At 37.3% G+C, this 27,266-nt stretch overlaps 1 protein-coding gene across 9 annotated transcripts; it reads right to left on the bottom strand.

Annotated features, from left to right (window-relative positions):
- Positions 1–72: 72 nt before the first annotated feature.
- On the bottom strand, positions 73–27,266 carry LOC131685749 (ubiquitin carboxyl-terminal hydrolase CYLD). Of its 9 annotated transcripts, none has more exons than XM_058969674.1 (10): positions 27,195–27,266; positions 24,150–24,767; positions 22,679–23,684; positions 4,768–5,083; positions 4,516–4,706; positions 3,764–3,918; positions 3,483–3,701; positions 3,182–3,416; positions 1,783–2,121; positions 73–1,726 (listed from the first exon to the last, which is right to left on the bottom strand). In XM_058969674.1, the coding sequence occupies exons 2-10, from the start codon at positions 24,618–24,620 to the stop codon at positions 1,533–1,535; spliced, it is 3,126 nt and encodes a 1,041-aa protein (XP_058825657.1). In that variant the 5' UTR covers positions 24,621–24,767; positions 27,195–27,266; the 3' UTR covers positions 73–1,532. The 9 variants fall into 9 exon arrangements, with proteins under 9 accessions (XP_058825657.1, XP_058825662.1, XP_058825660.1 ...); XM_058969679.1 differs by having other exon boundaries at positions 24,150–24,715; positions 27,195–27,210; XM_058969677.1 differs by having other exon boundaries at positions 24,150–24,756; positions 27,195–27,209.

The following is a 27,266-nucleotide window of genomic DNA, read 5'->3' as shown; positions in this document are numbered from 1 at the left end:
TACTATGACAATCTTCATGGAAAAACTGTGAAATCAATGTATATTTTCGGATTGGAATTAAAACAGGTATCATTCTTTGAACTTGTTTTTGTGCAGCTTGCTACTGAGCACGAAAAAATTGGACGTAATGATAGACAAGAAAATAATTACCAATATTTTAACTTGACGAATGAACAACAAAAAGAGCACAGGGATCGATTGAAAAACAACAATTGAAATTTATTGGTGCTGCTGTAGAGCACTATGCAGTAAAGAATGTCAGTTGAATTGGAAGCGTTTAATGAAACATTGCTCGTTAAAGTTGAGTCTAGCTTGTAGTTTTGATTGAATACCTCCCGTCATATTTTCCCGTGTACAGTAAAACAGCTTGCTGCATTAGGTGTATTTCTAATAGTTTTTTTTATTTTATCTGGAGTTAAACCTTTTGTCCATCTGAACAATCTGGTGTCAAAAATGTATATAGTTCACAGTAGCTCTCACGGAATCGATCTGCTAAATCGTTCACCTAATTTCTAGTTTTTTGCTACTAATATTGCATTGTTTTCATGTACAACAATTTATAATAGCTTTATCTTGTTTGCTTCGCCACAAATTGCTGCTTCTAAACCATCATTTAGACCAATTTAATTGTAGGTACATGTTTTGTATAACATTTGCCTAATCCGTTCCGGTCGCAAGCGGAAGGGCGCAAAGCATTCGCTGTATAGTGATTACAATCGGGTCTATCTACTACGACGTGGTAGGAATCCAGGTAGTAGGACACCCGACTGTGTATTGTTTCGTCATAACTCGCTAAGCGATATTCAGCCGCTATAAGCATGACTGTTCCCTGTTCTATGGGATTCCCTATACACATGAGACAATTATGCGTAGAGCGGCATTATTCTATTGGGTAAATTCCGCTTTGAATCAAACACACAAAACCCATGGAGAGTTTCTGAGATCGCGGACAACAATCAATACAGTAAACAGTCTGTTCCCGACTAAATCTTAATTAAAGCTAGTGTTGCGTTTTTTTGTTCTTATTAGTTTATCAAATAGGTATGCGAAATAGAATCCAATAACTTACTGATTGGGGAACATATAAAGCAATTTATGTTGGTTTGGCCACATCTAAACTACAACAAGCCTGCCTAAATTCAATATGTTGTAATGTTTCCGATGGTTTGTCTTTTTTTGCTTCTCTACTTCACTTTAGCGATATATATATATATATTTGAACTTGTTGTTTCGTGTATTGCATTCGCCAAGTTAATTAACTTTTTGTGGTAAGTTCAGGTTATAATAGGTACCTAGGTATCATGTAAATATGTATCTTCACTTCTCTTCTAAACAAAGAAAAGATTGACTCACTGATTCCATTTGTAATCATGTACATAGCATCTTTGAGAAGGGCGAATCTTTTTTTGATTGGGACATGTTTTCAGTTATAGGTACAGTTAGGTTTGCAATTATCTGGGAGGTAACAATTTGAAAAGAGGTTTATAGAAAGATATATAAAGTGTAAGGAACGCGAGAAATTTTGGATGCATTTAGCGGTACATCATCACGTCTGTGCTTTGATACATACACATGTAGGCATCACAGAGCAAGCGTTTCGCATGCTCCGGTAACATTCTATCATTGATTGCTGTTTCGTTTAGCTGTCGAGCGCCGTCTTCAGATAGCCAAAGCGGCAAATCAGGTACCGGGAGCATTTCCGGAATGTTGTAACCATTTTGTTCCCCTATTGAAAAAAAACAAAGCTCAAGTCATGATCAGAAGAATGTATCCCATAAATACCTCTTCTATCGGCCATGGAGTCGAAGAACACCCATGGTGCATCCTGTCCGGAAGCTGCCTTGACAAACGCAACGTAGTGGGACGTTTCAATACATACAACGGCAAACAGTTCCATAAAAAGTCTTGGAACAGAGCAGTGGTCTGCCATTAGCTTATAATCGTTGGGCACTGTCAGTGGATTTGGCTTATGGTTCTGTCGTTTAACATGGGTATGTACGGTTTCGAGACAGCCTTTGCAGAAAGCTGTGCTTTCTAATCCAACGCCGCTCTGCATAATTCCGAAGCACTCGCGGCATTCATGCTCTGCTAGCTTTCCACACACTGTGCACTGTCGTGGTGCTACATTGAAGATAAAGAAAATAAATAATTTTTAATTCTTATCCAATTTTATTACTGAAGCGGATTCGGCATGAGCGGATCTATAGATCAAGAAACTAATAATCGATCAATATATTGATGGTATAATGGCCTTTTAAAAATATGTACATAGAAATTTAAATGGGATTGGCATATTGAAACAGTGTTGTCAAAATTATTATTGGCAGGCATTGCATTTATCGCTCATATGAGTAAAAGCGCCCGGATAGTTTGCTACAGCGACAATAAAAACTCACATTTTCACACGAAAAGTTATTGGCACTCACACAACTTCTCCGGATAAATACAACGTGTTATTTCTCCGGATAAATAAAACAGCCGGAGAATGAGTGAATGAGTTTATCACGGTATCCTTTTGGTGTTCCCTGCTTTGCTGTCGTTATTCCAAAACACGATAAAACAAGTCCATCATACTTCTTTGCCGCTTTTCTTTGTAATTAAGTGTATTTTTTGAAGTTTTTATTGATTTCCACGAAATTAAAATTTTATCACCTTCTCCGGTGAGAAGGAAAAAGTCAAATAAATTTTATCCGGAAAATCATTCTCACGCTATTTGTGGAGACGGAGAATTTTGCGACTCATCTTATCTCGGAAAAGTTGGACATCGGATAAGCTACTTCTCGCGTGAGTGAGAGAGAATTACTACCCCTGATTATTGGTAATATTCTTGTCTTATGCAGGGTCTGGTATACATCTTCAATGTATTTATAAAATATTTAATTTATTGTTAAAATTTCAATCAATTTCATTGTACTTGTTTTTTTCCTCTGAATACGTTGCTACGAATGTTTTTCCTTTCCGCTGTCGTTTGGTCCGCGTTTTTTAATCTATTGACAAATTATCAAATGAGCAATGAACGCTAATACATTTTTCAATGTTAAAAATGATTCTTCAATAGTAAAATTTTAAGAATAACTATCAAAAAACTTTTGTTTTAAATTTAATGTTTAAGTATGAAACAAAAAGATGATAAACTTTTGTTTAGGTTTGCAATAAGTGTAGATAATTGAAAAATACTCACAATCTTCAATTATATCCGTAACATCCAGCACTTGCGACGGCAGTATTCGTGGATACATCTTAAAATTCTTTCCGAATCGAGGCATCTGAATGATCAAACAGGATGGCACTTCCTTTAGCTTGATGTTCGACGTGAGGAAACTCTGATCAAATAGCTGCTGCACCGAGGGCAGCTTCAACTGGTCATCTTTTTCGACAAAAAGTTGATAATAGAAAGTGTCCAAACCAGAGCTTAGCTGCAAAATTAATCAAACATTTGAAATGATATTTGTTCGGCAATCGTTGTATGATTCGTTTCTAACCTTTAGAAAAGGATCTGCCCGTAAAATCTGAGCCAGCAGACTGTTGAGGAATTCCTCAGGATCTTTTTCTTCGGTGGTTAAACCCGTGACGGAACTGAGTTGGTCTAGTAAATGACGTAACTTCATAACTCGATCGGCCCGGACAAAGTGATTCTTTCTTAGCGGATTAACTATTTCCTCTCTGAGCACCCTCTGTACTTCTTCGTACCTGAGGTTATCCTGATGCAAACAAAAACTATAATTAGTTCAAAGTGAGAGGTATAAATGATAATTTAACCAACCTCCGGTTCCCGTGGTCGGAACAGTAACGAATCGAACACGCTGGTGAAAGTGAACATAGCAAACAGAGTGGCGTCCAGATAACACGAATTGTGATGACCCTGTATCCCTTTAAACTGTCCACAAATGGCTTCCAGATCTTCTTGTGCCATAATATCTGTGTAGAGGCGAGAAAAAATTGGCAAGCGGAGATATTACTTAATTGATATCATCATGGTTTGCATTAATGAAAAAGGAATGTAATCTAATGTGTGCTGCTTTAATATTTTTTTTCTGGTGGAAATGTAGAATGATTGATATTTTGTGTCCACGTGGTATATGAACGACTCCTGACTAGAAACACTTATCTACCAACCAGCCATGAATACATCCGAACCAATGAGAATGAACCGCGCCAATCGAAGACTCAGGCACATAACCAACCCCAGTATCAAATATTGGGGTTATATCAACTTAAAAAGTACGTCTTTATATCCATAACCTCCATTAACCTATCTATATAAAACGTATAGGTTTATTACTCTACCTTTCAAAAACAACAATACCGATCGTCCCTATTATCTTAAAACGAGCTTTGCAATTAGGCATTTTAGTTTTACTTATTTTAGTTTTTACTGTTCTGTGCTGTTTGGTTTCGATGACCGCTACAACATTGTCGCACAATGTAATTAGGCAGTAGTAAAAAATAAAAACTGTAAACACTGTCAACTAGCCCCGGTCTCCCCTATTAGGCGTGTGTAAAATAAATACTCACTCAACGGTGCCACAGCACCCTCCACGACGGGACAATCTTTTTTGCCGAACAGATTTGCATCCGATTTCGATGTCGAAGCGAGAGCCTTTGCCGGAAGCGGTGAAGTAGGCCCAATATCCTGAAAACGCCGATCCAGGTTACATTGAACCGGATATACAAATATCGCTCGTTTTGGGGGGCATTTGAACAGCCTATAGAAGAATGAAACAATGTTATTTCGGCATTTTTTTTTTCAGTGCAATCAGTACATACTTGATACCATTATAAACACCATCTGTCGCCTCAACGGCTATATCGATTGGTTCATCTTCCAGTTCAACACCGACCATCACACGAGTGTTGCTACTGTTCGTCTCTGGGATGTGTAGTGGTCCAATCCAACGAATAACACCGTGTAAGTCGACATTCTCAATATCAACCTCAACCATTGAGCCAACCTCAAGCATTGGGTTATCAGGTACTTCCTTCAAAGGTGATGGTTGTATAGCCACGTCCGATGTCTCCGACAGGGATGAGGTATGAGGTATGTTGCTATTGTCAAGAGTGTGTGATGGTTCATCGTTCAGTTCTGATGGCGTTTGATACGGTATGGCATGGAAGTAGTTTGAAGGGTGAAAAATACGAGATAATAAGTTATAGTTTTCTATATTATAGTGCCGATATAAACTCAAAAAGATACATCTTATGGTAGCGACCGCGCTATTTAATGCCATTGCTAAATTACTTTATAGATTTCGAACAAGATAAAATTTAATGTTTCCTCTGTTTATGTTATGTACGTAACAAACAACACTTGTATTGGCGAATTCAGTGACTGCAACGCTGCGCAAGTGACACAAGAGATTACAACCACTAGAGGTCGCATGCCGCTGTCAACACTGGTGCCCAGTAAAGTTCAGCCGGAAATGAACTGGAATTCTGGCTGGTTCCAGTTCGTATTCCGGCTCCAGTGCAACAACCGATTCTAACTAGAATCGGTTGTGTCACTGGAGCCGGAATACGAACTGGAACCAGCCAGAATTCCGGTTCATTTCCGGCTGAGCTTAACTGGCTGGTTTATGTTCTCGCTCTTACATATGATAGGCCCATTAGTTTGACATTTATTGCCCCCAGTACAATGGCAAAGTAATGGGTTACAATATGTTAAAACGAGATCACATGTTTTAATCAATTAATATATGGAGATGCATTAAAGACCCGTTTTTTACCAGCCCCTTGGGGAATTTTAGGCTGATAAAACCGGGACATTGATAAAATCGGGACATATATTTTTCTTTCTTTTTAAGAAACCGAAGCTCTTAAAATATTATTCTTTAGTCCCTAGATATAGTCTGACAGTACAAAATTTAAAAAAAAAATATATTTTTTTTGCATTTTTCGGATCTCTAAGATAAGAAAAATATTCTCAAGAAAGGATTTGCTCGAATTCAATTTGGTTCGTCTGCTAGAGCCCATCAACCTACAAATTTCAATTTTCATATAAAGCTGATAAAATCGGGTCAAAAAGCTGATAAAATCGGGGATAGCTAAAATCGGGTCTTCGCTGTAGTAGCGCTTTGCTCACTTTAGTAGTTACAATGTGGAAATTCGAACCAAGTTTCTTGTACTGGATAGAATCGAGTCCATGTAAACAAGTTCTCTCAACTGTCAGAAAAGTGAGGTTATACATTTTCATGCAATGTTCTATTGACTTATTTGACGGTTAGGACACCAACGCAGTTGTTATGTGTTTGAACATATATGTATACGAAATAAGACATAAGAACCGATTTAACCTCAATCTCGCACTAACACAACTGCACATGGATTAGTCAATTAGGTTCTTTACAGACACAGTTAACCTCACTTTTCTTCTCAGTTCACTAGTACTGTTTACATGGACTTTTGAAATTTTATGGACGACTAGATTCGCTCGAAGCAAATCGCCAAAGTCCCTCTAAACAAGGTCCTAGCATGCGTCAAAATTGTTCGTGGTAGTGAAGAGAGACAGTCTATAAAACGTGGTATTGATGACGTAGACGCTACCATTCGCCCTTATAAACTGTCACGCATACGAACACAGCGGCAGTTTCCGTTTTGACGCATGCTAGGACCTTCCTATATAAGGACTTTGGCAAAACGCAAGAATTTTTCTAAGTTCATGTAAAGAGTACAAGCGAACTGTCAAAAATCAAAACGCGAGTTCATTTGTGACGTCAGCGTAAAGTATTCAATAGCTAATGAATAGGGAAGAGCCGCTGTCATTTGACGGATTGAGAAAAAGCAGAAAAATGTAAATAAAAACACAACATTCTTATGCAGTTTTTCATGAGCCAAATTTTTGTTCAAAATGTATAAAGTTTATTATTTTCAGTGTTAGGTACTCTTTTCTTCTATAAATACAACCTAAATCTATGCTTGAAATGAGAAGCAAATACATTGCGATTACGTAAACCAGCCTTGAAAGCAGTTGTTCCACAGCATTTGTTGAATCACATCACTTTTTACTGCAACTTTTCTAAATGAAAATTATGTTCCTAGGGTAGACGAACCGTCTGATCATCTTTGCTTCGTTCCTAACAACCAGTTAAGTTAAAATATTTGCCCGAATAAAGGGAAATCGCTCGCGATTGAGCGAAGTGAAATGTCGAGTACAACGTACGCTTATTCATCCTACCATTTGAGCATTATGTAAGATGTTTTTACTAAAGAAAAAAAAAGTTTTTAACGAATTTGTTACGTAATAAGAGAGGGAGGGATAAAGAAATGTGTGCCATTTTGTTACATGGCGGAAGAAGGGAGTTAATTTTGGGCAATTTTTGCGTTTCGTTATTCATGACTGGTCCCTACCAGACATTTTTTGAAAACAGCGAAACTCGCATTTGGCCCAAACCGAGAAAAAGGCGATGATATTCTCGATGTTTTGTTTTTAGGGGGTCAAGGATTTCAGCGTGAAAAAAACACATTTTTTGTTTTTTTTTAAACTTTGTGTGAAAATCAAAACTTGTTGTACATCTTTTTTCGAAAGTTATCCTACTGGAGCAGTACAGCTAGGTTCTCGGAAGGGCTCCTCGCCGGAATCACTTACTACAATTGCAGACGAGACCGGAAATGCCACCCACTACAGCACAGCTTATTCTGAATGTGATATTCATTGTACAGTTCAGATAGGTGCGGGCAAAAGGACTTCGCGATCGCGTGTATCATCGCGAAGGACTCGATCGTTTGTACCTTAACGTGTTCGATCGCGCGTGCGTTTGTATGTCGCGTGTACTAACGTGTATATAACATCGTGTGTAAGTTCTATTTGATAACCGTGTGCCTTTCGCATACTCGTGCGTATTCTTGGATGATCGCGCGCGTGAATATTATTGTTCCACATCAAAGTTCTAGGTGATGCCGCCATGGAACGTGTTGTCTAGTGGACAGAGCTACGAAATTTCAAAATCAGATACCTATACGTGCTTGAATTTACAGAAACCAACATGCAGATTCATCGCCTCCCTCATTCATTAACTTTTCAACTGACTGAAATTTCATGCAGAATCAAATGCTTGAGTGCAGAGAAAATATAAATTCCTTCACAAACTAAAGCATTCATTTGTTATTATGTGGACAGTTTGAAGACAAAAATTGACATCTTCTACATTTTCGAGCATAAGTGAACTGCGTAATCTATATCTGGTGCACCTTTGCTCAATAATCCCTCTCAGAGCTAGCATAGGAACAAAATTCAATCTGTTTCTGAAACCGAACATGTCCGAACCTGAATGCACTGCGTCAGGAGAACGAATGACGAGGGAAGCGAATCATACATTTCATTCATCGCGACGGGGATGAATTGAATTTCGCTTCCTTTCAAGTTCACGCAGGGACGTCAATTTTTGTGAGCTCTGTTAGTGGATATGAACGTTATTTTTGGATTGATCCGACTGTATGTATGGACCTAAGTTGCTAGGACGGATGGTGAATCTTTCCGGACGTGACCAAAACATTATTTGTTGTGGGTTCGCGTTTGAGACAGTGTTTGTAACTTCGTAAGTACTAAAGCGTTCACCTTATTACCGGGGTGTTATCAAGTTTGCGTGATAGCGGACGTAGGTCTGCGTTCGTATGTTGTGATTGTCGCGTGTACAAATTCGATTTTGCAACCGTGTTCTTGGATGGTAGCGCGGATCGTCATGCTGATATTTATGGCGTTTTCGATTGACCCCGAAACTGAGTCAGGTTCTAACCGCAACCTCTGTCAGTTCATACATTTTGACAGCAAATGGGGTTAGAAACTAATTCAGTTCCGCTTCAAGCAAAAACGACATTAGTTTTCGGTGTACGATTCAGACACTGACAGGGAGTGAGTTACCCCATATTACTAGAGTTCCCGCTCAAGTCACCTTGGAACGTATTGTCCAGAAAATATGGGAGTTATTTTCTTTTTCTTTGGTTCTTTTTTTAAATTGATCCAATTGAAGGCATGGACCTAGACTGTTGGTACCGGGGATAGAAACTTCCGGACGTGCCCTATTCATCATCACGCGACCGTGAGAGTTCTGTAGGTTGACACTTGAGATCGCGTTTGTAAGTTTATGAGTGCTGAGACTTTCATCTTATCGCCGGGGTTATCATGTTGGCGAGATCGCGTGTGCAGCAACCTATGATGATCTCGAATGGCTCAAGCATTCGTATAGGTGCTAAGACATTCACTTTATCACCGGGGTGTTATTATGTTTGCGAGATCGCGAGCGTAGATTGCTTGGATAATCACGAGGGGTTCAAACGTGTATATGCTGACGTGATTTTGTAACCGTGTGGCCATTCACATATTTGCTTGTGTCCTTGAATGGTTGCGCGAACCATGAGTCTGATATTTAATTTTAGGTATACGTTTCAGATTCTAGCAGCGAGGTCTTTCCCACATATAGCTAGCGTTCCCGGTCATGTCGCCATGAGACGTGTTGTCTAATAGGTATGAGAATATTTTCTTAATTGGTCCAGCTGATGGCATGAACCTAGCCTTCTAGGACCGAAGATGGACTTTCGGACGTGAACGATTCGTGGTCGCGTACGCGCGGGTATTTTTGTAGGTTCCCGTTTGAGAAGGCGTATGAGAATGTATGAGCGTTAAGACGTTCACTTTTTCACCGAGGTGTAACCATATTTGCGAGATCGCGGGCGTATGTGTGCATGGGTGGTGGCGAAGAGCTCAAGCGTTTGTATGTTAACGTATTTTTTCGCGTGTGCTAGTATGTATGTGACTTCGCGTGCATACATTCGATTTTGTAACCGTGGTACCATTCACATATCCCTTAAATGCATAATATTGCTATTTGGCAATATACCGAATGCTGTTATATAAAGCCTCAACAAGAGGTAAATAACGTATCCATGCCGAAAAATGGTCCCGCCGGCCGCGAATCTGATATGAAATTTTTAGTGTGCGATTCAGATGCTACACTCCACCGAAAAAATACCTAAAATTGAGTACTTTTGACTCAATCTCGTGGTATCGTGCAGGAAGGTAAAATTAGGTAAACCATTTCCATTTAACTATGGCAAAAATCATAACTCAACCTTGAGTATAATTTACTCAAATTTAAGTTGCATTTACCTAATTTTGAGTATACCCCTAACGACTCAAAAGTACCTTATTGCACGGAAGACCTCGACTGAGTAGAATCTCTCGTTTTGTTTTTGACAACACTAATAAGTGCGAAAGCCACGCACAACTCAAAACTACCTAAATTGAAGTTAAAAGAACTTATTCTGTGGGTTGTTTTATTTTTGCGTGTAGGAATGAGTGAGTTTCCTTGTGTCAACTAGAGTTCTCGGTCGCGTCGCCATAGAAAGTGTTATCTGGTGGATATAGCGTTATTTTTTAACTGGCCTAGTTGAAGGCGTATGTAGAATGGCAGTATAGGACTTGAAAACAAGAGATAAATAGGCAAAAGATGAAAGATGTACATAATAGATTAGATAGGTACAAGAAAATTACGATAATCACATGACAAATATACATTAGTATTTCACTGCCGCTCTACGCATAATTCTATATCTCGACAAACAAAGGATTAGGGATCAAAAGCCAAATATAAAAATTCATTTTGAGGAGAAATTCTAAAGAAGCCGTTATTACTCAAGCAGGGTGCATAGCAGCCAACGAAAGAGACAAATTTTTAAATTTTGTTTGCTATCAGCGGCTGCGCTGGACGATTAACGATGCGTTCAGAATTTTCCCCCCAAAGAGAATATTGACAGTTGGCTTTTGAGCCCTAAGGGACCGTTCATAAACTACGTAGACCAAAATTTGAGAATTAATAGCCATGTCATCTGAAAGTATTATCGCAGAGTATCAAAGCTTAACTCCGAATATTTTCGAAGTTAAATATAGTAGATCCGGTTTGCACGGAGTTTCGTAGGGTCGACATAAAATTTAACGGGTGTTTAAAGATTTTGAAATCAGTGTAAATGATTGCAAGAGAAACTGATTAACTCGACTAAACACTTTGTTGTAGAAGTTTAACTACACTAATGCTTTAACCCCCGAAATCAATTAATAAAAAGTAAAAAAAATAATCCACTTATTGTTAAAAATTGGGTGTTTTGTTGTTACAATGATGGTTTTAATGCTTAACTTTGACCATTTTTGAACTTTTTATGGTTCATGCATTTAATGGTCCATGCATGTCTGCTAACTAGTGGTGTCTCAGATGATTTCACAGTCAAAATCTTCCGTCGAGAGGTATTTTGGGCGAACGTCTTTAGAACTGTCATTTTGTATTATTCCTAGCTCAAAACTATATCAAAATATACGCAAGAAACAACAACGTGTGAGGTGGTCCAAAAAAATCGTGGGTTCTGGGTTGAGTGGTCGCTTAACGAGTAGTTACCTCAACAGTGAACTAGCTTTGAAGTGTGCCTAAATACACCTAGCTGAATAGACCGATATTTTGAATACAACTCTCTTTAAATCCTATTTATAATTAGTAATACAAGAATAACAAAAAATAAAAGTTTACGTAGTTTTTTTCAAAGACCCCCCCTCCCCTCGTAGACAAACATAGACTTTTGCTAGACCCCCCCCCCCCCCCCCCCCTATGAGTCTTATGGTTTATGAACGGCCCCTAATCATATGTTTGCCGAGATATTAACTTTTGAATGGGGATAATAAAATTTGACAAACTTTTGTTATGCTGATTTCTCTTAATTTGTTATAATTTCAACGCAGAAAACATTTGAAATTGATTCTACGAGTGGTAAAGATGTGGATTTTTCACGAAATTGAGCTCGGCAGCGGAATAATGAGCGAAACAAGTTGGTTTACTAAAATCTCTTTAGCCCTTTTGAAGAATTAATATTGAATTGTCCCATGTGTACAGGGAATCCCATATATTTTCTCATTTATCAATGTCTTTCTTAGATTGTTGGTTGTGAACTGGTAAAGAGAGGAAAAGTATAGAACAGAAACTAGGATCATCAGCCTTCCCGGCTTCCTCGATGCACCGCTATCGAGGCGTATTGTAATCAACATCTTGAAACGGGCTTCTTATATAAACCAAATCCTGAGTAGTCATAATGATTAGTGGATTATTAACAAGAGAACTAATTACCCTCTAGTAGTAGAACTTGGTGAAAATATAAACTAAAAAGAATCAAGGTCCTTACATTTATATAACTCTATTGAATCTATTGTGGCTTGACGATGTTTACAATACTAACAGTAGGTTACAAAATCTTTAGTGGCCTGAGTCGAAATTCTGGCAGTTTAGTGTCTTCGGGTAAGTATCTCGGGTAAAGTTGAGCTATTTTTGTTGTTAAATTTAAATTTGATTAAACAAGTTTAAACTGAGCACCACCAGCTCTATCCATTGATAGAAGCGTTCTAGCAAAGAACTTTCCTCTACAAACAAAATGTGTGTAAACGATGATGTGTAGCAAATCATTCTAAAATGAATTTAATTTTTCATCGTATAGCTGTTGGTATGTCTGTTGGATTTCTTAGGAGGAACGAAACAAAAATATTGATGCTGATTTAAGTACAATTGATTGAGTAATGTCGATATACATACAACTGCCCCATGTGCTATGGTATTCTCTGTACACATCGGCAGTTATGCGTATAGCGGCAGCCCAATGAGATGAATAATTATCTGCCCCATTTTTTCAAACATTTCCCTAATGAATAACCGCGTAAATGACTTATAATTTTAATGTTGAGCATTAAATATAACCTAACCTTCAAAATTATTTTGATCGAAGTCTGCTTCCCAGTCGAAATGCTCCAGCACAGTTAATGGAATACTATCCAAAAGTTCCTGATCCACAAAATCGGGAACCATCTTGCCTTTTAAACCAATATTAATTAAATTATCTAACGTTTATCTGCTTAACAAAGGAATCGCAAACAAATCTTCAATGAAACCAATGCAGGATATATACGTATTATTTACGGAAAATCTATTTTTAATTCAACTATTGCATGCGTGAATGAAACACCATTTTAGCACTGTCTTCTTTCGACGACGACAACTTAGTCACACATGTGAGACACTGAACTGACGAATAGATATTTTGATTAGGAAACCTCCAATCAACCGCATATTTATGCTTTTCTGCTACAAATCTAACGACACCTTCGAATAAACGAGATCTTGGAACTGAATGCGAAACCTATGAGCGGTAGACTGAAGAAGAGCTGTAGAAATGCACCACTTCTATTTGCGGAAGAGATTTGAGATATGTGTCGGATCGGGAGCGATGCGAACGACTAGCTATTTTTAGCATCACGCAAGCTGTACTCTGTGCATGCTGCTACGAAATCGTTCGGTGTTGCGGTAAGCATCCAATCCACGATATAACCGGAGTTTGGTTTGCAGCAGCCTCAAAAAGTTTGTTGTTGAATTCAAAAATTATTTTTTTGGATCATGCGTATTTGAAATCTACGTTATTTGGTGGTAGGTAAAGTTTATTTTGCAATGCGCTGTTATTATATAGTACTTAGTTGATACTTAGATTTTGACAGCATGTTTCAGGTTTTCCGCCAAAATAACGGAAAGTCCTGTTCGAATCAAGCTTATGAAACTTCGATTAAGAATTCCGCTGTTCGTTGGGGAAACTGCGCAAGAAAATACTCTGAATGCATATTGCCCATCAGTGATGTCCCTATCCTCTGTGCAGTAAAGAGAAATTGAAATTACTCCCCACACTCTGGCAAGCAAAACGAGAGCGCTTCTCTTTCGTTCATATACACCACCGTATTTGATATGTGTAAGCGCACGTTGATGGCAGAGGTAAATTTTCATACACCCAACACTGGAACGAGCTAGAGTGTGGAGAAGAGCTCTTGAAATTCTCTGTGGCGCGCTCAGATAAATTCGCCACAGCGCACGCCCCAGAGTCGCTGTGGTGTATTCACTGGCGTGGTTTCACTGGCGTGTATTCACTGGCGTGTGATCTTTGGTTTGTTTTCGTCTTACAAGCGACATTGCGAGTGAGATTGATTTGATTTACACAGGTTGTTGCGTTGTATTGTGTGGATATCGGTGGCTTATTTTAAGCTTATATGATTTTCTACTGAAGATTTCATAGTTGCTTGGTAAAGCTTGCGAGTTTATAGAGTGTTGTTACACTACCGTGGGAAACCTGAAGTATTCGAGCCTAGGGGCAAACAAGGAAAACGTTTTACGTATCAATGTATCGGCTGGTATAAACAAAGTTTTATAATGATCTGTAGTATCAGATTAATCGCATAACAGATGTAAGACGGGATTTGTACATCCACATTAGGTACGGCCTATTTTTTGTTCGACTGAATAACTCAATGGTAAGTTAACTTATTTTGATTGCGAATTTGGCGACGCCAAAAAGTAAAGTGATCCATTACAAGTAATGTCCTGGTATTACACACGTTTTCGATTATTATCATACGCAGGCATTGTAATTCTCTCACTCACGCGAGAAAAGGCTTATCCGATGTCCAACTTTTCCGAGATAAAGTCCACATAAAACAAGATAACGTTCACGAGAATTCACATTGTTACTTGTTTTTTACATTTCTTATAAAAGAAATGTATAGAATTCGCTCAAACTTTCAAGATTTTTTCCGAGGCCCGGAGGGCCGAGTCTTATAAACCAATCGACTCAGCTCGACGATTTGAGACAATGTCTGTGTGTGTGTGTGTATGTAACGGACAAATTCTCATTCGAGTTTCTCAGCAATGGCTGAACCGATCTTATCCAAACCAATTTTAAATGAAAGAACTAAAAAACAGTATGAACGCTATTAATTTGTTTTTGATTCTGATGTTTAGTTTCCAAGATATGAATGTTTAAATGCGTAAAAATGGCGTTTTTTGCAGTTTTTTTTTAATTATCTGCCGAAATTGACAATATAGATTAACACTTTATATGTTTTTTGACAGCTTTAACGAATACCTTTAGAAAAAGCTATAGATTGTTGAAATCGAACTATTATCAAAAGAGATATTTAACATAAAATGCGGGCGAAAGATTTTTATCATTTCCCATTGCCAGAAATATGACCAAAAACATGTAATGTATTATTAACGCCAAAACGGCTTATTTTAGGTCAATAGTATCTTCGGAGAATTTAATGAAGGCAATATGCCCTTTCTTTTGGTATTGTGCTTTTGCTGATTAATCCCCCTATGAGTGAGATATTTTCACAAATTTTCTTGGAAGTGATTATATCGAAATGATGTCTTCAGCAAATTTGTAGCTCTTACTTTTGCGAATAACTTTACTGAAGACTTCAAATATCTATTTTGAATACTTTGAAAGTTATGGCTTGTTGTTGGATTACTCTTTGTCGCCTATTTATTGTTCAATATAGTAATAATCCATTGAACTAAGCCAAACATTATTTCAATAAAACAAATTTTGTATTTCATTTTTCTATCTACAACCGCTAGAAATAATCACCGAACACTTCCAAGTTGTCTGGAAGGAACTTGATAACTTATCAGTGCAAAAATGTTCATTTGTACGAACCTTCTGATTGCAATTTTTCTAACTTATAACCATCGGATCGATCTGAAACATATCGGAAAATAAAAAGCGAAATAAATAGCTACAAGCAACGGCATAACCAAGAGAAAGTTTTGGGGTTTACCACCATACAACACCCCCCCCCCCCCCCCCCCCCACCACACCCAACAAAAAAAATTGGATTGAAGTTGAAAATTTATTGATGCTGACTGATTTAATTCAATATTACAATAACAATTATCTGATCCGTAGATTGATAACCTGTTGTTGTAAACATCATGAGGACTTTTGATAAATTGTCGGAATGGGGTCCTGATATGTAACTGATCTATTGGTCTTGATTTCACAGTTGTCTAATAGCATCAATATCAAATTCCTGCCTGAAAACATTCCAATAGAAAATTCCAGAGTTCTGTAATCAATCATAATCCTCAGATTAATTTTCAAATTGAGCTCGTTTTTGTAGAGATGTACTATAATAAGGGTCTTTATTTAATAGGAAGCGAAGTTAAAATTGATTTAATGAAACATAGTACTGCTCACCAAAAAAATGCATAACTTTCAACATTTTATAAAAATGTTTTTGCCTTTCTCATTCACTCTAAAATTCGTCAATCTAATCCCGTCCCGGAGGGCCGAGTGTCATATGCCAATCGACTGAGTTCGTCGAGATCGGAAAATGTCTGTGTGTGTATGTATGTGTGTATGTGGAAAAAAATGTGACCTCTGTTTCTCAGAGATGGCTGGACCGATTTGCACAAAGTTAGTCTCAAATGAAAGGTATAACCTTCCCATCGGCTGCTATTGAATTTTTTATTGATTGGACTTCCGGTTCCGGAGTTACGAGTTGAAAAGTGCAATCACACAGCAAATTCCCATATAAACTGAAATGAAAAATTTTCAAATCAAATTTGTATTTTTGATTCCAAAAGCCTTTAAAATTCATGAAACATTGAGAAGTTTGGCAAAAATGGACTTTTTTGGACTTTAGTACAGTTTTGCCTTTCTCATATAGAACAGTTATGCAATTACTCTAAAAATCGTCAATCATACCAGCCCGGAGGGAGTATACAGTGAGGGGTTGCTACTTTAAAATTAAAACTAGTTTAAAATTTCTTAACAAGTTGAAAATTTTCGGCAGGACCTGGACCTCCCGGATCTTTCTCCATGATCCGCCGCTGGTTTCAAGCGATGTTTCAGTATCACATAGTATCTCAAGATCGTGGCTGTCGATCCATTGTATGTATGTGCAAATCGTACTGAACATGTAATATTCATTTCCACCATTGTATTGAACATAACCAGCCATGGAATCGTAGTTTGGACAAATGAGAAAAGCACAATTGCACCACTAGGTGGATTAAAACAGGTTTTTATTTTGGGAATGCGTCGAGTTGAGACGAAAACGTAATATGATTAATAACGAGGATAACACTTTCCGAATGTAGAGAGAAATTTATGAAAAATGACGATTTCCATTCGACTCTAGCAGGTTCTGATCAATTTTGATGAGCATTTGATTTTTGTTGTATGATCAATTATAAGTATAATTCAAATGTTTAAAAACAGTAATTTAAGGTCAAGATAGCATCATTTTGAAACCGTCAATTTCGGAAGTTTAGTATCTTCAATGAGTTTTACAAACGTTAAACAGCGCATCATTTGATAAAATAATTTTGACGGTATATCGTCCAAGAAGTATTTATGGTGAATTTTCTCAGGTTAATTTTCATGACTACAATAAAGTCTCAACAAGTTCTCTAAAGACACGAACCTTGTTACTATTTTCTGGAAAATATTTCTGCATAATTTTAAAACTTTAAAAATTATGGTTTCGGAATTATGCCGTTTGGACAGTAAGATCGATTTTCACCAAACCGAATTTCTGGCTACGCCGCTGACTTCAAGTAAGTAGAAACAAAGTCGTTCTACACTCGTCCACAAGAAACTTCTTCGAATGCTGAATATCTATTATAATACATTGACACCCCAATTTTATCAGCCAAATATGAATTGCCAAATATGATTTTTTATTGCATCGAACTACAACAATTTTTAGGTAGCTTTCAAGGGGTTATTTTATAGACTTCTTCCAAAATTTGGCGAACCTATTCCAATTCGTATACCAATTAATTGGAATACTTAAGGGTTTATATGTTGCAGATAGAGAAAATACTGAAATTTTCAGCTTTTTTCCTACACAATATTACGAAAGCTTATTAAACAATTTTTCCTAATAAGTTTGTGTAAATTATAAACTATTTGAAATTTTTTAATACTTAAATTTTTTATTTAACCGTGATTTTTTAATAAATAGTGACCATCGCTTCACAACGTAGTCTATTTTTCATGGCTTGCGGTGAGCACGATCTCTCGAATTGCTGAACTGAAAATTAATAATAGAAATTAATTTTTAGTGTTCTTTACAGATTTAACTCGCCGCGCAGATAGCTCTGAATTAGACCCGCTGGTGCCCTAAGACGATTTCGCTAGATTTTCGGAGCACTGTGCACCCAGTGCATTAACGCAAGTAACGGAAGGCTATCGAAAAGTTTCGTGAAAATGAAAATTCCAGTAATGATGATGATTTCCCCAAACGGTTCGTTTTCGAGAGGTTTTTATTTGTTCTTTGGCATTAGGATTAACGATAATAATTCAAATCAAGGATACTACTGGGAAGTCACCTTTAGAAAAAGTCGATGTCGAAGTAAAATTTGGAACTATGCACGCATTCACTTCAGAGCTGCGATTTCATTTCAACGCTTTTTTGTGAAAAGGGCGATACTCACAAATGTAAACATAAGGCTTTTTACATACATGCGAATGATTAATAAATAATCCCTTTAGGAAAATTCAGTTTCCCACCACAATATAGATATTTTATTAACAGAGCATTAACAATAATTCGATGGTATGTCTATTTTATGGGCCATTTTTTCGCTTTCCTATTGATTTGGTTTGAGATTTCTAGCACTGATGTTGTCCTATGCTGATTTGAGCGATTCTCTGAGTCCTGCCACTATGCCATGTAGTATGTGTTATCATAAACATCGCGAAGCATCAAGTTCTAAATGTTCTCAAACGATATAATATCCGAAGCGAGTGATAAGAGTTATAAGAAATGTCTCATCACACTGTTAGGTGGATTAACCCTCAAAAAGGCAACCGGGTCTAAGAGGCCCGGCACGTTACAATTTTTTAGTTACAAAAAAATGTGTATGCAGTATAAGCTTGGGCATGGAAATTTTGATAAGTAGCTTTGAAATCTATAACAAAAATAAAGAATTGTGAAATTTTCATCTATGGAGTGATGCGCAGCTATGTTTGAATTTTTTACATGCACAAAAAGGCAAGCCGGGTCTGGCAGGCCCGGTGTGCATGCAATACTAGGCTACTACTACTACTAGGAATACCACGGGTTTTATACATTAATATTTATCTGAAAAAAACATTTGGATGAGTTCATCGTCATATTAGCAGGAATTTTTTCATGTTTTGATTGATTTTATCTTTTTACCTTTTCTTTTAAGAAAAAAATCTTGAAAGTTTAAGCGAATTCTATACATTTCTTTTATAAGAAATGTAGAAATAGCATACGATAATGACGTGTGTCATATTTTTTTGGGTAAATACTTTTATTTCACTCACTGTGGTCTACTTGACAATTATTTGGATACAACATAACCTAACTCTGTCGTTATTGTCTATTTGTTGTCTATTCTTTCTGTTATAGTTTTCGTAATAATTCAAATTGTAGGATCTAAAAACAACAAAAAATTGAAATGGCTATAAGACGATATGCCCATGTTTTCAATCGTCTCAAAGAATCTGAAGTAATGGAAGAAATTCGAGCAAATTCAACAGCAGACGATTCCGAAATTGATTTGCAAAGCGAGGAAGAAGATGTGAATGATATTGCTTCCGATGATGAATCTGATGTAGAAAAATATGAATATGTACTCCGGTTATGCATCAGAAGAAATTGATAGCAACCCAGAAACATTTATTGGTCGTGTTCAAACGAAATGGAGCTTAGAACCAATCGACAGTCGACGTGATCTTCCGAGTACTACCCTTTTGGAAAAAAAATTGAGCTTTTTACATTCATCGCCTTATACGCTGAAATCGGGATTTACTGCGTGTTCGTACTCATCATCCTGTAATTCCGGAACCGGAAGTCGGATCAATTAGAAATTCAACAGCAGCCAATGGGAATGCTGTACCTTTCATTTGAAACCAAGTTTGTAAAAATCGGAAAAGAATTCGCTGAGAGATAGGTATGACATTATCTTAGGAACTTGGTAAGTTCCCCCGGGGCATCAAGAACCGCCATAGCTGGCCAATGTGGTCGAAGTACCCTCGGTGGGTCATTAATGATCTAGACATGCAAAGCCAAGTAATGTTGCACATATTTTAATATATATTGCATCATTTGGACATCATGGTGGTATCAGTTTCTATGGAAATTTGCTGTGTGATTGTACTCTTCAACACCTAACTCCAGAACCAAAAGTCGGATCAATAAAAAAAAATCAATAGCGACCGATGGGAAGGCTGCACCTTTCATTTGAGACTAAATTTGTACAAATCGGTCCAGCTACCTCAGAGAAAAATCGGTGAGATTGTTTGCCACATACATACATCCATACATACATACATACATACATACACACACATACAGACATTTTACGATCTCGATGAACTGAGTCGAATGGTATAAGAGATTTGGCCCTGCGGGTCTCGGTTAAAAAGTCGAAATTTCGACCGATTGCATAACCTTTCTATATGAGAACGGCAAAAAAGGAGCTTGAATTTAGACGGGCCTTAGAGGCCCGGCTTGCCCTTTAATGTTAGGATTTTAGCTTGCCTTCACAAGGGTTAAAAGCGTTTTTTCTGTAGCGCGTTATTAAAAATAATGACGTGCCAATTTAGAAGCGCTTCTATTTGACCGGTACAGTGCTTTCAAGGGGTTACAGCACTGTAGATTTTTTAAAGCATTTAATTTTTATTTATTAGTTGAATTTTGTTTACTGGTGCTTTAGGATGCTGAAAATGATATTCCAAAAAATGAATCGCGAAAACATTAAATAAATATTCAAGTTTTTTCGCAACGCCTCTTATGTATACCTCGAGTATACTGAAAACGTTAACCGTGATGAAAAGATTCTGTTGTGAACATTGATATTTTGATATTTTCCCAACGCTACCTTTTTGATAAAACACCTCATTCAAGAAAGTTATAATGAGGAATAATTTATCACACAAAAATCGCTTGTTTAAACTTGAGGAAACACCTTACTTGTTACTTGAAAATACGAAAATTTCATAGAGATTGACAGAGATTCCGACAGATACTACCAGATACCTAATATTTTGTTTTGCTGTTGATATTACGTGCATTATAATTACGGTCTAAAATACTAACTGACGCAAAAATCTAGAATACGTATAATAAACATTGTTGCTGCTGACCCATTTATAACATACTTTTATGGAACACAAGATTCATTGTTCATTTAAAATAAGCGTGAACACTAGTGGCCTTTTTTCTTGACCCCGAAACTGAGCCAATTTATTTCGCTCATTGACGCGCAGAATCCCGGTCCTAGCTCCCATGCTCTTGAAACATTCGCTTTCGCCTGCTGTTTAAACGATTTCCACGCAAAATAATAGACAAATAAACAAATGCATAACGGTGTAATTGTGATGTTGTATGTAAATTAATTATCGTATACCTAATTTTACTGAATATGTCAAGCCTGTCGACGAAATCTAAGATTTCGTTTAAACTTGTAGGATTAAGTTATAATAAAACTATTAATACTTATAACACGAGTTTGCATATCAGGTGCCTCTGGTCATTATAAAACTCTCTAAACGATGATACGTAAAAAGTTTTCCCAATTTGCTCCGAGGACCGAGTACTTTTAGTTTTGCAGGTAGTGTAACAATATTTTATAAACTCGTTCGATTTACCAAGCAACTTGTATGAAATCTTCAGTAGAAAATAATATAAGCTTGAAATAAACCACCACCATCCACACAATACAACGCAACAACCTGTGCAAATCAAATCAATCTCACTGGCAATGTCGCTTGTAAGACGAAAACAAACCAAAGATCACACGCCAGTGAATACACGCCAGTGAAACCACGCCAGTGAATACACCACAGCGACACTGGGGCGCGCGCGGTGGTGACTTTATCTGAGCGCGCCACAGAGAATTTAAAGAGCAAGAGAGCACGGTTATCTCGCACCCAACTACCTCAACACCAGCGCACACTTGAAATCGGTCTATACAGCTCCGAAAGAAAGAGCGTTCTGCTTTTTTCTGTGGTGTGTGATCATTGTATCCTCTGTGTAGGCATCACACTTACGCGCCAGTGCATCACTAGGGTGAAATGCCATCACTGGCCTATTGTATGCTCTTTAGATTTATCCTGATCATACACAGCTTTCAAGACTTATGCTGCTCATTAAAGCATAAAGCATATGTATTTTCGTCGAAAATGAGTTATCTGTTGGATTGTATTCTGTATCATCAATGAATCATAATGCACAAATAAGATTACCAGGTTTGTTTGGAAAATATTGAAAAAACTACCAAAACATGATTGTCCCATCCATAAAGCTCAATGAGAATGTATCTCTTCAACAGCGTTTTTCTCGGCTTGCTGTTTTTCAATATGGTACTCTTAAGCTTTTATGGGCATTGCCCATAAAAGCTTAAGAGTACCATATTGAAAAACAGCAAGCCGAGAAAAACGCTGTTGAAGAGATACATTCTCATTGAGCTTTATGGATGGGACAATCATGTTTTGGTAGTTTTTTCAATATTTTCCAAACAAACCTGGTAATCTTATTTGTGCATTATGATTCATTGATGATACAGAATACAATCCAACAGATAACTCATTTTCGACGAAAATACATATGCTTTATGCTTTAATGAGCAGCATAAGTCTTGAAAGCTGTGTATGATCAGGATAAATCCAAAGAGCATACAATAGGCATCGTTACCGAAAACTTGAAGAGCACGAAATTGCCGAAGGAGGTAAACACATTTAAATGACAAATGACCAATTCACGGATTAAAATACTTCTACGACAAAAAACCTGTACCTATAGAATGTGTTCTATATATCTATTCTCCTTTAAGTATATCAAATCCGTCATACTTACTTGCCATTGTTGTAGCATCTATCATAATCTTCTGTTCTTTTCTTCGGCCGAGGTCTCCTGATTTTGAGTTCCCCAGATGATTCAACGGGTTTGGTGACCTGATTCGTTCATTTTTGCCAGAAACCTGATTGCTACTCGTACTGTTACTGCTGCTACTGCTATATCCACCAATGTTCAAACCATTTGGTCCAGATTTTGGGAATGTTTGCGTTTTTTGGTCACTATTCAAAATTGAAGCTATTCCCCCTGCTTCAACTGGCCAACCGTTGCCTAAAATTTCTGTATAGTCAACAAATTCTGGAAGGACCGGAGGTTGAACTATTATCACATCACTTTCACTACTTGTCGCTTCCTTGATGTCAGTTTTATCGATGATTACGAGATCGCGGTCTTCCAAAGCCATAATGGTACTCTGCTTGGGTGTTTTTTTGCGGGATTTGGACAATAACAGTGTACTGTTATTAGAGCTATTTTGGGAGCTTTTACCCGAACGGAAGCTATCCTCTGTTTGACTATCAGCGAAGCGCAGTTCTTCATTCATACGATCAACGGGATTACTGTTGTTTATTCGACTAGAACTACCAGTACTACTGCTACTGTCCTGCTTGGAAAGATTCGGACTGGATATTGATGCTGCCATCCTTTTCTGGTTTCTAGTATCCATCTGTTTGTTTGTGGAAAAATCTGCTGAGTTTCGATTATGCCCACCCGGTTCAGGTGTAAAAGATCGCGTCGTATGGTCGTTTCGAGAATCGCTAGCAGGTTTGCCAATTCCTGGGATTCGTTTCGCGTTGCGTTTAATCCGCAAGTTGAGATGATCTTTTGCGCCACAGATCAGACCATCTAATAAATTTTTTTTCGGATGTTTCGAACTACTAGGGTTGTCGAATTCGTCTAGCACAAGCCAATTTGCTGCAAGTATGAAGGATGCTTGTGGTAACGTTTGCATGTATTTGGACACGAATAATAGATCATCTTTCTGAGGAGACTCGCCGTTATTAAAATCCTACAACAGCATACAATTTTAGATTAATATTTAAAATTAGATAAGGTGTTATTTTGGACTTTTCGATTGATTTGTACAGGAGTAGTTCCGTGCATTTTCGAGCAGAAGTGAAAAAACGGGTATGCTACGTTCACACTTCTACTCGAAAGTGCAAAACCAGTGCCATCGAAAACTATATTTGTATTTAAATGTAGTTGGTCACAGTAGAACACCAACATAACAGATATCCTGACTTGTTTAGTGGAATTTGTCTGTGAAGTTCAAATTTAAGCAAGCGATTTCAACTAATATCAGAATAATTTATCGCAAATTCTGTAACTACAACTACCTATTAGTTAGACATTAAAGCCAATTCACGAACATAACTTGGAAAATACGCAAATTTAGAAAGTTTACGTGCCAATAAGAACAAGTTAAAAACAAAAAAACTTATAAACTATGTAGATTAAGAACAAACAACGTTACCATCAATTCCATGCCTAGATAATAGCCCGGTCCTATTTCTTGCACAGTATCTACAAAACGAATGATGCAGTCATATGTCACCGTGGGCCGGCCGAAGGCCCGACCGGAAACCTTTACATGGCAGTCCGCTTGAAGCTGCCTAACTTGGTTCAACCGCTTGGTTTGTTTAACAAAATCAAGTCGTTCTTGTGGATCTAGTATGGCTATCACGTAGGGCCACACATCGTCCGCCACCGGGATTAACGATGATTGCTGACATTGAAACTGTGGTTCGTCGTGTTTCTGGTTTTCCGAGTTGTAATAGTCCTTGACGCATACTATCGCCAGCTTAGCCGATGGTCGTTCCGTAACCCGTAGCGTCATTCCGGGTTCAATGGAGATTGCATTTCCATTATTTTCTTCGAACTTCAAGCCACTCAGAGAAATCAGTTTGGCTTGAAAATGTTCCGCGCTCACCGCGAAACTAGACATTTTGCTGAGGACGTATTTGCAAAGCGATTTGTATTGCAACAACTTTCACATTCACTTGCTATGTTTTGTTCAAACTCTTGATCGTTCGAGCGCGTCTAACATGAATAATTTTACAAAATAAAATTACACTTTTCATCTGCAAAACGCCTGCCAAAAATTCAAATATAGGATATAAACATACTATAAAGTAAATACAAAAACAAACAGCAAGACACAAGATCAATCCAAAAGAATGCATGCATGTATTCGTGCAGTGAAACGATGAAAGCTTTCAAAATTTAGCAAAGGCGAATAACAGAGGTAATGTATACTTAGAGATGAGCGGAGTGCAAAAGCCCCAGTTGAACCTATAAATCCTAGAGCACTCTAGTTAGAGTGTGGCCAAGAGGCCATGACGTATTCAAACGAACATGAAATTTGACGTATTCACAATAGAAATGTCAGATTTCTGCTCGTTTGGATACGTCAAAGGCGTCTTGGTTGCACTCTAACTAGAGTGCTCTAATAAACAGCAGATTTTCACAGTTTTCCAATTCATTGGATAGATTTCCAGTTTCCTGTTACAATGCACAGATTAGCAAAGCTATCACCATTTATAACATGGTGCTAAATTTTTTCCTCAAGCAAAAACTAAAAAAAGGTTGCGACTTCTTAACTTGCAACAAACTTGTACGTTGTCCTTAACACAGATTTTTACATAGACTATGCAGATTAAAATACCTGCCATCCCTGCTATGGTATTCCCCATAAAAAATCCTCCGGATAATATGGCCGACGAAATCGGTCTGTTTCAACGAATTAAATCGGTCGATTAGTAGATAGATTAAAACTGGGACTAGATTTCTCGACAAACATATGATTACGGCCTAAAAGCCAACTGTCAAAATCCACTTTGAATGGAAATTCCGGACAAACCGTTACACGCCAATCACAGATGTTGGTAGTAAACGAAAGAGAAAAGTTTTCTCTTTCATAAACTGTTGTGAACTGTGTTCGACTAGTAACGGTTTGTCCGGAATTTCCATTCAAAGTGAATCTTGTCAGTTGGCTTTTAGGTCGTAATCATATGTTTGTCGAGATTTAAATAAATTAAATCAGGCGATTAAACTGTTGGCAAAAAATGTTCACCAATGATACCCAACTTAGTTAATTCTAGAGAAAATTTTCAATAGGACGTAAGTAACATTGAGAGCCTCTCTTTGTTTACTTTCTCTTTCGTTTATTACGACGTCATTACAACACTTTGCACTAATTTTCCAGTACATATCGAAAGCCGACGGTTTTTACTAGAATATTATGCAAAGAGTAGAGTAGTAAATGTTGAAATGGCCGAGTAATGAACAGAAGAGAAAGACCCCAAAGAGAATCTCTCATTGTTACTTACGTCCTATTGTAAATTTTCTCTAGAATTACTTCGGACGACTCCGAAGCACCCGATTTTGTCGGTCGGCTTGGAAATTTATCAAATCTCGACAAACATATGATTTCCCTAATTACAACTACCCTAATAAAAAAATTATACACGAGCTTAAACCCATATAGTCCAACGATTCCACAAATTGTTTGGATTATACCCTGAACAGGTCGTTAGGCTCTTGGACCATAAGATGTTTATTAGGGTAGAGCTCAAAATCAGACTGGCAAAATTCACTTTGGGGTAGAGCTACCATGATTTGGTTAAAAATCTGTATCCACGTTGTAAAAAATCTGTATTTGTGTGTACGCAATGAAGAAAAAGAATTTTGATAATTGATGCGCATTTAAAAGTTTTAAGTATTGTCTACTATAATTACGCATAATTCTCCTTTGACTCATAAATTGAACCTCTTAAAAAATAATTTTGATAATAACAAATGCTCGAATGCAGTCGAGCACGTAGAGCTTGCACATTTTTGGGTGATGCCAGTATAACATGCTTGTTTTTCCTGTTGCCGGTTTTTACATCCGCGAGTCTATTACTATTGTTTATACGAGCAACCAGATTTGCTGTCCGCGCATCTCGATATGCACATGCATCTCTGGAAAATCTTTCCTTTGCCTAAAATAAACACCTCAATAAAAAAAGAATCAACCTTTACACATTACGCGTTTTTTTTTCTTTGTACTATCTAGTCAATCAGCACGGTAGTGTATTAATCCTATAAGAAAATCGATTATTGCTATCGTATATTGATACTGAGATATAAGATTAGCAAAGGGTACAAATTTCAATAGAAGAGTAATTCGTCATCAAACGATATTTTATAAATCGGTACTGAATGAAAAAAATGCCAAATTACACATCTAACTTTACAAAATTACCAACATTATTTGAAAAAGGAACTATAAAATCAATGGAATAAACACGTAATTAACGAACAGGGTATCGCGAGCTAATAAAATACAATTACAGAAAATTAATGGCCCTACACTTTTTCAGGAGAAACACTGACTTGCCAATCAATTTTTCGATTTTGGCAGGCTTCCACCAAATGTACGACTGACACTAGTGAATTACAACACAAAACACAATAGTTTTTCGATTGATTTTGCGAAGCAGCAACCAAGACTAGATTTTTCACGAATCAAACAAACCACTTTGTGATGACGATGACTAAACTAGCAGACTGCTTTTGCACGCAAAGGAAGGAACTTTATGAATGGAAA

Source organism: Topomyia yanbarensis, chromosome 2, assembly GCF_030247195.1.
Source record: "Topomyia yanbarensis strain Yona2022 chromosome 2, ASM3024719v1, whole genome shotgun sequence".
Classification (NCBI taxonomy): domain Eukaryota; kingdom Metazoa; phylum Arthropoda; class Insecta; order Diptera; family Culicidae; genus Topomyia; species Topomyia yanbarensis.
Note: the sequence above shows the minus strand (reverse complement) of the source record. Positions and strands in the feature narration are given on the sequence as shown.

Excerpts from the sequence above, each read along its gene's own strand:
- LOC131685749 (XM_058969674.1), bottom strand. The coding sequence starts at position 24,620 with ATGTCTAGTTTCGCGGTGAGCGCGGAACATTTTCAAGCCAAACTGATT. Across the intron at positions 23,685-24,149 it reads ATCTAGGCATGGAATTGATG|GATTTTAATAACGGCGAGTC; the intron begins GTAACGTTGTTT and ends ATGCTGTTGTAG. Across the intron at positions 4,707-4,767 it reads GGTGTTTATAATGGTATCAA|GCTGTTCAAATGCCCCCCAA; the intron begins GTATGTACTGAT and ends ATTCTTCTATAG.